We start from the raw sequence: 14,963 nt of genomic DNA, 5'->3' as shown, positions 1-14,963 counted from the left end.
TGAAGGTGACTAAAACTATATTTTAGCTTTGTTTTTATTATTATTTACCGTTCCATCTTCCATCAGTTTCAGACAAGAACCAAAATCTGCTAACCGAATATGTCCATTCATATCCATCAGGATGTTGTCTGGTTTGATGTCCCTATAAAAGAAATTTATTTGAGTCATTCCATGTTGTTTTTCATTATATTGAGACTAGTGCAATAAAACATTTTGCATTCAAAATTATTTGTGTATCATTTTGGAGACAACTGAGACTAAAACGTATTTCTCTAAGAGGCCATCATCTGATTAAAGAAATCTTAGGTCAATTAATTATATAGCATTTTATCAATTAATACATCATCAATTTAAATGTGCATTGAAATTTTCATACGACGTTAAAACAACAGTTCTGAACAGCTTTTTTGTTTTTTGAAAAAAGATGATACTTCCATGTGTCACAATAAGCATGACCTTAGAAGGAGCAATCCTTCAGAAGTCACCTGCAGTTCCATAAATGCTTTATTTTTATTTTTTTAAAAAATAAAACGTTAAATAAAATTTGCTGCACAATTAATTGGCAGCATCCTTCTGGTTGATCAGAGCTATGGCAAAGAGGTCCTTCCCACATGTTTCTAAGCAGAAAAAACATGTAATTGATTGGACTGCCCTTCAAAGCAATCCCAGGATGAAACCTTGCACCCCAACTGTTATAATGAGGGCTAACTAGTTTTCACTGTATTGGCCTAGAAAGGCTGCCTTGAAATGCAGTCTGAGCATGCTCAGAGCTGTTCCCTAAAGCCACGCCCATACCTCAAAGCATAGTCATTGCAGATAGCCAGGAGAAAGGTGTGGTTGCAAGTTTGAGAAGTTTGTTTTTTAAATTAATATTTATTGAGAGAAAATTATGGTGGAGACAGCATCTTTCTATACTGTCTACCTTTTGCTTAATCATTTGCAGTTATTTTTGATGTTTTGCATTACTGTTTTTCTCTGTTTAAAAATGCTGTGTGTGTTTGGCTTCTGTAAGAACAAGATGCTGGACTAGATGGGCCTTTGGCCTGACACATAGGCTCTGCTGTGGTGATTATCCAATGTACAATAGGCAGGAGAGAGACTGTTTACTGTGATTATTCCTTATTTAGGAGAAATAATCCACGTCAGAAATTTTACATATTTATAAATACTCCATCAAGGAAATACAGAATCATTTAAAAGAAGTCGGTGGTTACTCTTTGGTTATCTCAAGCAGAGTTTTCCAGACTTTTCATGTTGGTGACACACTTTTTAGACATGCATCATTTCGCAACACAGTAATTCAGTTTTAATAGCAAATCAGAGCTTAAATTAACCCCTTTCCGAGAGTTTGTGTAACACACCGACACCCTAAAGTGTCACAACACACAGTTTGGAAAGCTCTGATCTCAAGTAAAACACATGCTGATTGATACTAGCATGAGAAAAATATGTGATATTACATATGTGACTCATGGCACATTTTGGCAAAATATTCTGTTATTAAATAAAATTTGTTCCTAAAGCATGTACTTTTCTTAATACTAAATTCTTCTGATCAGACTTTATTCGGAAAATAGTGAAGTATCTGCTTTATGGTATCTGGCTTTCTTTATGAATTTAAAATACTAACAAAGCAAGCAATAACACACAACGGGATATACATTCACCAGCCAACATACGCACGCCTTGGGCGTGCTGTTACTGGTGTTTATTCATAAAAATACACACACACACTGTACAAATCTTGGCCAGGGAATGCATGCCTCGTCATGTTTCACTTCACTTACAAAATAGCCTCTTGAAAAAATACCCTAGTTTAATATACAAAAGGAAAAGGGAGGGAAGTATAAAGAGAAGGTTTGTTAGATGCAGGTTATATATAGACATTCCTATAATTCTAGCTACATGTATGTTCACTTTTATTGCACCCATTTCCATAATGGGTAATTGATTCAAAAGTTGTGGCTTATTTATAATTATTCCTACCAGAAAAACTGATTTAAATCCAGACTCAAAAAAACACAAGAGGTGCTTTCAAGTATGTTTTACACAGAGTGCACCTATAGGAATTAATAGATCTAATTTAGTCATATTAAATAATTTCAATGGGTCTACTCTGCATAAAACTTAGTTGAATATCAAGTCTGATTACAAATCCAGTTGTCTGGTAACAATGAGCATAAGAATTGAGTGAGGTAGATAATGTACATAACTTTTGAATCCCTTATCAATGACCTAGAAAACTGTGCCCAGCAGGGGAAATGTAAATGTATCTTGAGTTAGAGAAACTAACATACACAAACCACTTCCTAATAATTTGTCGTATTTGTCCTGTACCTTTATACATTTCTAGATGTCATCACATACCATGAAATGCAAAGTCTTCCCAACAGTTAGCATCCCTTGCTCCATCCTGCTACACTTCCCTAGTTTCAGAATCAAGATCTCTCCTCTGAACACCCAGAAAAAAATACTCAGCCTACTTCCCCTACTGCCCCTGTTGCCATTGCACTGGTTTTACACTATGGTTGTTGTATTTTTATGCCTCCTCACACTGCCCCACAGGGGCCTGGGACTTGTCTACACTGGCAGAGGAAGAGGGGGGCAGGGGGAGCGCACCGCCCCCGGCAGCACAATCCCAGTGGGGTTCCATCGTGGCTGCCCCCCGCCCGCGCTGGGCGCCCTGCCGGCGGCGCACCCCGCTATCCATTCCTTGTCTATCCATTCCCAACAGCAAGGGCAGGCGGACTGGCTGGCTAGGTTCCCTCGCCTGCTTGCTTGCTTACTCTGAGGCTGCCTCAGCTCCTGGCAACCAGCACAGCCTGGTCAGCCCCAGAGGCACCATTTGCCTGTGGAGCTTATAGCCAGAGGCTGCTGCAATAAACAGCTGTGAAAACCTTTGGGAAGCAGAGGTGTGAGAGGGCATCAGAGGAGGGAGGGAAGGAAATAGGGACAGAGGTCAGTGTTGCCGGTGGCATCCTTGACTGTTTTCTAATTCTCATTTAGATTTTATCTTCAAGTAGGGCAATGCACTGCAAAATTCAACCACCACGTCAACTCAATGAATACTGATTAGGCCATGTGAAAACCATACTGTTTGATAAAAGAGGGGTGGTGCTATTGTAACCAAAATTCATTCTGAGGAAACAGGTTGAATTTAAGAACTGCAGCAAGCACCAAGGGAAATTAGTAAACATGTTACCAGCTGATCCAATTTGTAAAGCTCAAGGAGTAGACAATTGTAAGGAAATGAGATAAATAATCTTCAGCTGAAACATGACAAATTGCAACAATTATGGAATACTATTCCAATGCTCTGGAGGTTAGCACGCCATTCGTTAATCAAAGCTAATCCTGAATTACAATGTTTAATTATTTGCAGGTCTTCCGTTTCCATTCTGTGTTTCCACAAGATGGTGATTGCATTTTTTCAGAAGTCTCCCAATCTAATTTAAAGTACAGTAAATAACAAACTTATTTTGCAAACCTTAAGTTTCATTAGTCAAACGCAGTTTCCATTTCCTTTAGTTTGTTAGAAAACATGTGCTCCATACAATCACCATAAACAAGATCATATTATTGCTCTTACGGAAATGTTGTTATGATGTGTAAAAAAAGAAAGAAAATGTGGTCTGTCATTTTCACAAAAGCTGTTTATCAAACTGAAACCACACAAACCCCACCCTAAAGTCCTAAAATAATTCCATTACTCTTGCCAAGAGCTTCACATTAGCAATGTGGGCATAGGCAGTACTCTACAAATTCCTGCTATAACCATTCTCCTGTTAAATGAAATGAGGTCTCACAAAACTTATGAATATTATATTTAAAATATGCATACCATGCCTCTCTACTAACAAACTTCCAAAGGTGGCTTACAAAATCAACATAACACCATTAACAATAAAATCCAATTAAGACAATTGGAAAAAAAAATCAATCAAACCGTAAAATCCAATTTAAGGAAACGGCAGCAATAGGGGGGAAACACTTTATGAACCCTCAAGTCCCTCAAGTCTCCTTTATGAAGGCAGGAGCTAGAAGGAAGTTTCCTTGAGGTATTTTTTTGCCTTGCTCTAAAAACTTCTCACATGCAAGTCAAGAAATAACCACACTATCTAAGCCTAAATTGACTCAAAGCATTACTGTATGTGATCATGTAAGATCACCATACAGTCATACCTTTAATCCCAAATGCCTTGGTAATCAGATGTTTTAGCTCCTGAATGCCGCAAACCCGGAAGTAAGTGTTCCAGTTTGCAAATGTTCTTTGGAACCCACATGTCCGACAGGGCTTCTGATTGGCTGCAGGAGTTTTACAGGGACACGGGTGGCGCTGTGATCCAAACCAGTGAGCCTAGGGCTTGCTGATCGGAAGGTCGGCAGTTCAAATCCCAGCGATGGGGTGAGCTCCCGTTGCTCAGTCCCAGCTCCTGCCAACCTAGCAGTTCAAAAGCACGTCAAAGTGCAAGTAGAAGGTAAATGGTGTTTCTGTGCGCTCCTCTGGTTTGCCAGAAGCGGCTTAGTCATGCTGGCCAGAAGCTGTCTGCGGACAAACGCCGGCTCCCTTGGCCAGTAAAGCGATATGAGTGCCGCAATCCCAGAGTCATTCATGACTGGACTTAATTGTCAGGGGTCCCTTTACCTTTACCTTTACCTTACTTCTGTGATTTAACATTCTGCATTTCGTATAACAGCCATCTATACAGCCTGGCTGCAAGGGTGGGAGTATTCTTGCTTTTCAAATGTGTACAGCTGCCCAATATTATTCTTGATTTAGCAATCCTGCTTGCTGTCTTTCAAGCTAGGCTCTGCATTCCTCAAAGGAAATTTTACACCAACAATATGCTCCAGAGGATTCACCCATTTGATTCAGCAATTTAAAGGATTATGGCTTTCAAGTTACAGTTTCCATACTGTGGTGCAGATTCTAAAATGCAATTTATAGGATGCCTGGCTTCTACAATCTTCCATATAACTAAATTAATACATATTTTTTAACATGCAGACTATAGCATGATGTGTTGCTATAACATCATAAAAGGGGAAACAGGCAATGCAAAGTCTATACTGCCTTCCCCAAACTGCTGTTCTTCTGATGTCTTGGGCTACAACTTCCATAACCCCTAATCTGAATTGATAATGGTCAGGGATGGGAGTGGAACACATAATGTAAACTAGAGGTCCTACACTGCCTACCTCTGAATTATGAATTATATAAAGGTAGGCAAATGAATTAAGGTAATTGAATTACCCATGTAAATATTTATTTCCAGACTGAACAGAGTTCCAAGAGAAAACCTGGTAGTGGCAAGGAAAAGAAAAGGAAGACAGAAAAACAATCAGAAAAACTGTAGCATGAAGTATACTATGAAGCTGGGTTGGTAAGTCAACCATGGTTAGGATACAAACCTTGTTATTGAAAATGTAAGTATTGTAGACAACTTGTTAATACAACTAACACAAGTCTGTAGCATGGTTTAAAGATTAAATAATTAAAGTCTGCTAAGTATAAGGCTAATTCATGTGAGAGCTTTTAGAACCGTGTGGTAGTAGGAGTTGCTGGCTGATAAAGAAGTAAAAAGAATAATCTCCTTAAGAATGTTACATCCATCTGTGGATACCATCTGTCAAAGGAATCCTGAAAAGGAGAAGCTACAGAGGAATCCAAAATACGTTCAGCTGTTATAATATAAATTGCTACCTGATACTGTAACCCCAGTCTTTAGAAAGACTTTCACCTCTTTTACTTCTAACTAAATATAGGCCAGATACCTTTTATACTGTTCTATTTTGACACAACTAGCAAAGCCACTCCCTTTCTCCATGAAGAATGGACAAACACTGGCACTGACTGAGACAAGACTACAGAAGAACCGATTCCTACCATTTTACTTGTGGGGATGCAAGGTAGTACAGCCACATCAAAACATCTCTGGATTAAAAAAAATATTACTATACTATACATTGTTCCGTGTGAGTAAATCCAAATGAAGACAAAAGGACTAAGTAAACATGCATAGGATAAGGCTTCAAATTCCACTGAACAGAAAAAAAAAATGGAAATAAACACCACCATATCAACATACAGCAATATATGTATGTTGTCATATGCTACCATTTTTTTAAAAAAAACAAAACAAATAAATACTATTTACTTTACTATGGACTGCAATCTAGAGCAACTTCACATTTTAAGTAAATAAAGAAATCCATCTGCTTAAGTCAGATGGAAACTGCTCTGATTTTGGATTAGTGGAGCAGTATGCTCAAAGTAAAAATTATCGTGCAAAATCAACGAAATGGGAGATCTAATGTGCTTTGAATGGAAATGTCCATTATATACAGAAGCAAGGTTGCATTTACTTACTTACTTACATTTATTACCCTTTCTTCAAAGAAATAAATTGCTACCTAGTTTACAGAAAAATGCAGCCTATTTTTTATATATATATGTGAAGGACAGCCTGGATCACGGATAGGGAACCTCAGGCCTGGGGGCCAAATGGAGTTCTCTGGTCCTCTCTACTTTACTCCATCTTCCATGTGACAGCCCTTCAAATATCTAAAGGGCTGCCACATGGAAGATGGAGCACGCTTGTTTTGTCCTGCTCTGGAGAGTAGGACCCAATTTAGTACCATATATGTATACATCTGTTATCATGGCCTCAAAGCAGAGCTCATCACTGTCCACAGTGAGTTTATCCTAGTCTCTTAAGGGATATTTTCACAGTAGCTAATGTGCAAGCCTCTACCCCCACAAATTAATACAGAAAACATTTCCAAGGCCTTTCTTCCCAAGGCAAGCAAACCCTTCAGAATGCTCTACTAGCTGAACCACTCACTATGTAATAGTGACCCCTGTGGCCAAGACCTCTGCCAAAACCCTCTAGGGAACAGAAAATGCCCTGGCTATTTAAAGGTTGTTTAAAAAGGGAAATGAAATACAAACTACAGAGCAAAGTGGCTGTAAAATTTTGATATACCTTTTCCAAGTTTTAATTGTGGAACACTATTATTCTGCTATTGAATGTCCAAATAAAATGGCTTAGAGCGCCCTTAATAAACTCAGTATTATTTATCTAGGTTATTAGTTCTCAGGCTAAAAAATGCTGGAAGCTAAAAGGGTATTCACAGTGACACTGTCTCTTTCACATCCCTTTCCAAGCAAGTGGCACTAGCCACTCCAAGAGAAAGAATATCATACTGAATAGACCATTTCCCTACAGCTCTACAACAGTTCTTATATTTTCTACTTGGCTGGGCGGGGGGGGGGGGGGGTTGGGCCCTGACTGACTCCATTTACAAAAGTTTAGGATGCTGAAGAGGCCAGAGACCATCTTGGCAGGGAGACCTGCTCCTTGATTTGCAGACCTTTTCCCACCGGGTCTGGGAGGGGAGGGCCCTGACTGACTCCAGCTACAAAAGTTGAGGTTGCTGAACAGACTCTTGGGTTGGGGCATTGTAGGGGTTTTGCTGCTCTTACTGATAATTATTTTTTTGTATCTATTTTATCATTTATATGGAAATTGTTCAATTTGGTTGTGTATTTTTTATGTTCTATTTATTGTTTACAACTACCTTTGGCTATGTTGTAATTATGTATTTTTTCATGTTGCAAGCCATCTTGAGTATGGTTTGAAGTATGGAGAGGTGGCATATAAATAAAATTATGTATGTATGTATGTATGTATGTATGTATATTCTTATAAAATATTCTAAATTACATACCTTTCTTATGCCTGAAAATGTCTCAAAATAAATCTACACATTCAATTATCTAATTACAGTCCCTGTTAAAATGAGCATAAGCTACTTAGAGACCATCATGTTAGTAAGGCTAGGCTAATAAGGTAACCTATATATGAAAGGGAGGAAAGGAGTGATGAAAATATCCCACTGCATAATGTCAGGTGGGGGTTGAAATTCAGACCTGATTAAGTAGATCACAAATCCAAACTACTAGGAACGTTAATACCTGTAATCTCTTGTGGGCTATACAGAATCTATTTTAAAATCTTCAGGAAAGATCGGGGGGGGGGGGAGTGTCAGATAATTCAAGCATGTTTATCCCACATGTATTTTCCAACACATTATCTTTCAAATTACTTTATCCAGAAATAAACAGTTTGTGAGCAATTTTAAGGGAAACCCATGCAGATATTCATGGAAAAGTGAAAACCCAGAAACAGAGAGAGAGCAGGGGTAGACAAATGGTAGCTCTGGATCTACTGTTAGATCTCTGGCTAATTTGAAGCAGATTGGCAACCATTTTTGACTCCTAGTTGTTTAAACAATAGCAGTAATAGCATGCCACCTTTCTTAATCATACTGCTGAAATGAAGAAAATTAGGGGTCAACGAAAGTGAAGTTGGTTCCGCTATGCGACTCATAACTCTTTAATTCCAGGTGTCTATCGTTTGCGCCAGGTTAGTAAGCCCCTCACAAAGAGACACTGATTATCCAGCTGGTCATGCCATTTCTGCATGGTTTTCTGCAAGGTAACCAATCAAATTCACCCTCTGAAGCAGGTTAGCAACAGTCAGAATCCAAGAAAAATCGAGCATTAAGAATAGATCATATTTTCCATTCAGTGAACTAAATATAATAATTAAAAATCAAATTCAAGGAATGAAAATCAAGGATTAAAAAATATTGCCTTCCCTGCATTTATTTATTTTCTTATGTCAAGTTTTAAGAATTACAGCATTAAAGCAAATTTTATCATTATTATTTTGCTGGTGAGCATTAAATACTATATAAGGAGCATATCAGCTACTTATAAAATTAGAATCACTTGCCAGTTAATCCCATTGCCACTCTTTAAGCAATGTTATTTATTATCTAGTTATCTCTTTGTTTTCCAACTAGCTAACAAACCTCTTGTAAGTGACTGCTTGTGACCTTTTCTGAGGTGGAAATAATTCAAAAGTAAGAGCCCTTGCCATTATGCAAATGTAATTATAAATCTCTATTGCTGATTAAATTTCAGCATTGCACGCAACAGAAGTAATACATGTAAAACACGTGCACGCTAGGAATTCTAATTATTATAAAGGGCTAGTAGTAGGCACACTTCCGAAACATGTGTGTTTACATACACTGTGTGAACAAACATTCATAGCAGCTGGTGAGCAAAGAATGAGGTGTTTTCTTAATTTAGTTTATGGACTGATGTTTCTTTTTCCTCTGTATCTCTCTCTCTCTCTCTCTCTCTCTCTCTCTCTCTCTCTCTCTCTCTCTCTTACACACACACACACACACACACACACACACCTCCATTGGGGAGATGTGGTCCGGAGTGGTGGGATGTGTGCCAAATGGTTACAGATAATCTCTTCCCATGCTTCAGAAGAGGTCTTAGAAGGGGATTGTTTAAAAGTTTATTTCCTCCTTTTCACTGTCCAGATTTCTCTCCCCATGCACACGCACACACATATACACACACTAAAGTACTGAGGTTCAAGGCGAGCAACCAGTCTTTAGCACTTTGTAACACAATGGAGGAAGGATATGGAGGAAAAAAATGGTTCCTTCCCCACTTCCTCCAGATTCCATTCGGTGAGCCCTCTACAAGATTCCCATCCCATGTTGGTTGGAGCCTAAACAGGAGCAAACCTGTTAAGGCCTGGGGATACACAGCAACCTTGGGTGGTGGTGGGGAACAGCCTCACTTGCTCTCAGCTTAATACCATCCTTAGGCTCTTACAAGTTGCTCTCTGGTACTCATGACCTTGCCCTAAGTTATGAATTTTCTAAAAACCTGAATGTCAGAATCCAAGCAATACAAGGAGATATTTAGATGACTGGTTCTGAGCAAAGCTTTTTGGTTGATCAATTTATATGGGGTCCATAAAAATCCTGTTACCGATGCAGATAGGGCAATACTGGTCCCAGTAAAGCCAAATACTTCTTAACTTCTATATATCAGGTTTCCATCGAGTTCAATTTGCCCTTTCAAGATTGATTTTTTAAAAACCAGCTGTCTTGGCAGGTAGGTCAGGACCATGATGCAAGGAGGGGAATATAACCCTTTGCCCTCATGTAGTCCCAATCAGAATCACTCCTCCACCCCTGGCATGTCTCATCTCACCGCATCATGGTCCCAATCTCAGGCCTTCTTTTAAACCGTCTTTTAGGTTTGCTTGGTTTTTAAATCAGTGACACAAGACACAAAAGATGTCCTGTCTACTTTGTTCCTCTTCTGAGGTATATTTCCACCACAATGTACTCTGCTTCCTTAAAATTTTGCAGCTTGGATTTTAGCCAGTTTTGCTATTTGAAAGCAGCTGAACTATAGGGGCGATAATATCACTACTTCCTGCTGCTCAAGAAACTGTTAAGATTTCTGAAATGTTTTTGTTAGCTTTTAAACTATATAAACACAACTGCACCTGAATCAATAGCAGCTCTCGACAAACCCTTTTGAAAGACATCAGGAAAAGCCTAGCATCAATTAGCCCAGCTATGTGTTGCTCAACTAGGCATATACCTCATAAAAATGCGACTCCTGATGAGCAAATCATAATTTACATGATTAGGAAAGGTCCAATTTTCTTTTAAAAGTGACAAGGTATCAACATTTAGGTTTGGCATCACTGGTAATTTAGCTGTAATCCCAGGAAGTACGACAGACGTTTTTGATCTGTCTGCTCAAACAGATAATTTTCCACCTGCTGTTTCGCAGTCTATTTGTGCAAATGCACTAAATGGTAATAAACTATTTCTGATGTCACCTGAAGTAGTGAAAAAAGGAAAGAATCAGAACACCCACTACACATGTTCCTCCCTCTTAGGTAAAGGAAAAAGCGTAATCTTTGAAAAATCACTGACTGAGAAGCAGCAAACTGTACTGGACTATATGTTGAAGTAGACACCCAAAATTGGAAGAATATCAACAGTCAACATGCATAGCTTGAAAAGTATGCATCTTGTTATCCTCCTCCCTTTTCTTGAAAAGAAGGTATATATGTATTTGAACATATAGGTCTAAATTGTTCATAGTGTTCTCAGGATTACAACTAAACAAACTGAGGGCCTATGAGGAATTGCAGGATGGGAAAATAATTAACTGGGAAATTACGCCCCCCACACACTTTCATATAGTACATGACCCTGCTGAGCTTAGTCTGCTTACCTAGTCTAAACCTCCATAACAAAGTACTATACAGTAGTCCTGTTCACAGTTTAGGCAAGTAGGAAATTGCTGATGTTATAACTCTAGGAGAAAGCAAGCTTTGAGATCATACAACTCAGCCTATATGTATCCACATTATCCATTGCTATTTCAGCCCAATTTCTTCCTCTGAAGTCACTGAAGCTCAGGACATTATGGGGCAGTGGCATGCTGACCCTCTGCTTTCATTCTGTCTGGAATGGACTATGTAAGTAGTGGCCAGCTGCATATTCTTGTTTTCTATTAGTATTCACAAAATGGGAACCCAAAGGACTTGAGAAAGCCCTCAGTATTAAAATGGGTTGCTGAGTTCTGGAGCTAAACGATCAGCTTTCTGCTCACACAAGTTCTGAACTCTAACAGTATTGTACATTATTATTATTGTATTATTATACAAATAGGATTTTATTATCATAGAAAACCACAAATATAAATAAACTGGAAATTTGCTTTTAACATATGTCAGATGTAGCAGATGTAATATTCCAAATGAATACCATTTATTAAGAACACAAACAAAAATCATTCTTAGGTTAAAAGCAGCTGTACTATTCTGCTTCAGACTAATTCTGTCTTTGCTCTTTAGGTTTCCTTTGGCCTCAACATAATCACATTTCATCAGAAATTCCAAGCTTAATTTCCTTACATTGCCTTGGGAAATTTCTGAAGATGACTAATAAATGCTAAAAATAAATCACTAGATTTATTTATGATGTAGGGGTATGGAAAAGAGCCCCAGTTCTGTCACTTGGCCATCTTTAACAGGCACAGGCTTGCCCAATAATAAATGGAAAGTATTTCTGGGGAGTTTTTAATCTTTGACCAAAGAAGAGTACTTTGTGCTTTTGTCATAAGCAACTGATGCCTAGCATAATGGACTTGTGGGTCTCACAGATTAGCAAACAGTCCTTAGCAATCTACTGTGGACAACTATTAGATAAATGTAGCAAAGTACTGAAATGATGAAACAGGGGCTCTGAGGCAGAGTTAACTATTTGCAATTTTACAGTAAGAAAACCCTGCTATTTCCCAGTAACAGCTATAGCTGGAACTCAACTGCTGCTTCACTGCCATGCCATCTGCTTTATTGCTCTACTGATCTAGGGTTTTCTATGGCTCTACTGTGGCCAACTTGTATAAAAGAAATAATAGTGTTCAAGTGGCATTCCGTAAAACACTGTTGATGGACCATCAGTTTCATTTTTATTACATTTATATCCAATCTTTCTTCTGTCATGGAACCCAAGGTAGCACAAATGTGCCACCCAGGTGCTGTTTTGCCCATGGGTATTAAACTGCAAGTGGAATAAAATTTTGATGGCATGGTAGAAAGAGAAAAGGTAGGGGAGGCCCTCCCAAATATGTGCTTCTTTTGTGTGACTGAAGCTATTATCTGGCATGTTTATTTTTATCATATAACAATGTTACTATATAGGAGACAATAATCAAATGAATCAGAAAAAGGGTCAATCAAGGTTAACTGAAAACTAATCAAGGTTAATTGAAATAAAAAATAAGAACATCAAATGTTTGACTGTTTTATATTTTCATTCAAAGTGCACAGCGGTAGCTCTATTGAACTATGTTCTCCAGCCTCTGGCTCTCTTAATTTTTTATGAGATGTTTTGGGTGAGTCATTTGTTTTAAGTATTGTGCATTATTTTTTTCTTTTCTTTTCCTATTGTTTCATTTCTGTGAACCATTACTTCCCAAGAAGTATTTAAAAAGTCACTCTCCTATGCTGGGATAACAACTAAATTAATTTAAATATTTCAATTAATCCAGGAATTACAGAAGGCATGTTAAGCCTATTCACACACTTTTAAAAACAAGAGCTCAGTGATCCATCCCCCTTTAAAACAGAATTAGCTAAGGCAGAGTGGGAACAAAGAATAAGACCCCCTGATAATAGAAAGGACTGGAGTCCACAATCAGCCCCCAGGCCTGAGGTTCCCTGTCCCTACCTGAAGTTTGTGAAACACATGCTTAGGTTTTTGTCACCTCTATTAAGTACTGGAAAATAGTCATCTTGTCAAATGCTTCTTCTAGACAGGGAAAGTTCCCAGGCTTTCCTCTAGAACAGAGCACTGGCACATACAATTCCCCCCCTTTTCTTTCTACTGTTACAGCTGCAAGTAAAATAAAAGGGAAATGGGTGACATTTCAATGACTGGTCAAGTTAACGACTTTTGCAGTTTTTAATTTTTGAAAGAAAACTATGCCTTACAAGCATGGTTTGTGTAAACTGCAATCCAAGTGATAAAATATGTCATTTCGGATATAATGAGGAGATTTATGAAACAGGCAAGCCAGTCTCGTTGGCAAAAGCTGCAAGCAATACTAGGAAAGACATGGGAATCTGTTATGAAAGGAGTATGAGCAAGACAAGAAGCATGCCTGCAAACATCTAATTTAACTAACAGCTAATCTAACTCTGGTGTGCTTAACCATTTGAAGATGGAAAATATTACGGAATGTTATGCACTGCAGTCAAACGATGGCTCAAGATGGAAAGGCCCAAATAATTTAGTCATAGCTACTGCAGTAACGCTGACACACTGAAGGACAGTCCTTTCTACTCTGCATCCACTCTTTTCAGTTCCACTCCTTTCCATGTTAAGCCACTGCCCATTTCTCAGAGACTTCATTGCTCATAATGCTTGCCATTTCTTGCTATGTTTAATTTCCTTGCCACGTTCCTAAAATCCTTCACCACCTCATCTATGCAATCACACAATTGACACATATCACACCAGTAATGTCCACCAGCTTTCACTTGCCCTGTTATTCTCTTCAGTTTTTCTCCCACGTGTCTCTAACTGCACATTCTGCTCCTTAGGAACATCCTCCTCCTTTTCCTGAAAGTTCTAGAATCACAGAACTGCAGAGTTGGAAGGCGCCACACGAGTCATCTAGTTCAACCCCTGCAATGTAGGAATCTTTTTGTCCAATGTGGGGCTCAAACCGATGACCCTGAGATTAAGAGTCCCATGCTCTACCAACAGACCTATTCAGAGTCCCATGTGCTACCTCCCTTTTTTCATTCTTAATCTTACTGCCCTGGAAGCTTTTGACTTTTCTTCCTGCCATCCTATGTATTTCTATTAAGTCTCAGGATCACTAGAGTTTCATCTGCTCTGAAATATCTGCTGTTGCTCTTCCCATTTAACCAACTTTGATTTCAGTGCTCCTTCAGCCTAACCTATCTCTACTATTCTCCCAAGTTATTTAGGTTGTAAACCTATGTTGAATTGAACCACACAACCAACCACTAATGGTTAGTATTGCCCCTCCAAACAAAAACAAAAACAAAATAACTTTGGTTCACACCATGAATCAAAATATAGTTTCTCAAATAATAACATAATATGCAATATAATAAATATGGCAATCTTCAATAAACATTCATGGAAATTTCACAGTTAAGTAATCATCCAGCTTCCTTAGACAACCAATCTGCTACTATAGTTCCTGTTGAAGTGCTGGATCTCAAGAAATCAATATTCCATTACAGTACTTTTCTTTTTGAGACAGTTTTGTAAGAAAATATATGAACACACATAGATAATATAACTGACATATCGTAGGAAAGAAACAGAGTCAGTTTGTCAACTAGAAATATGTTTGGAATTCACACAACATTAACTGAGGATGCTACATTCAGGTGTATGTAACCTGAATGACATAAGGAAGGCACAGAACATGAAGGCCTTTAATTGCAGTTAACTCAAGCTATGTTTGGAAGGTATGCAGAACACAACTCTCTATTTAGCAGGAAAACCCTCAA

The 14,963-nt window shown here is 38.4% G+C and overlaps 1 protein-coding gene across 4 annotated transcripts in view; it reads right to left on the bottom strand.

Annotated features, from left to right (window-relative positions):
• The window catches only part of CDC42BPA (CDC42 binding protein kinase alpha), a 162,249-nt gene that overhangs the window by 79,546 nt on the left and 67,740 nt on the right, over nucleotides 1–14,963 (bottom strand). For all 4 annotated transcript variants that reach the window (XM_053383008.1, XM_053383007.1, XM_053383005.1 and 1 more), the window contains exon 6: nucleotides 49–142. In XM_053383008.1, coding sequence (XP_053238983.1) covers nucleotides 49–142 — 94 coding nt within the window. The remainder of the gene's footprint in view (nucleotides 1–48; nucleotides 143–14,963) is intronic.

The sequence above is a fragment of the Podarcis raffonei genome, chromosome 3 (assembly GCF_027172205.1).
Source record: "Podarcis raffonei isolate rPodRaf1 chromosome 3, rPodRaf1.pri, whole genome shotgun sequence".
Lineage (NCBI taxonomy): Eukaryota > Metazoa > Chordata > Lepidosauria > Squamata > Lacertidae > Podarcis > Podarcis raffonei.
This window is presented reverse-complemented; position numbering and strand designations above follow the sequence as displayed.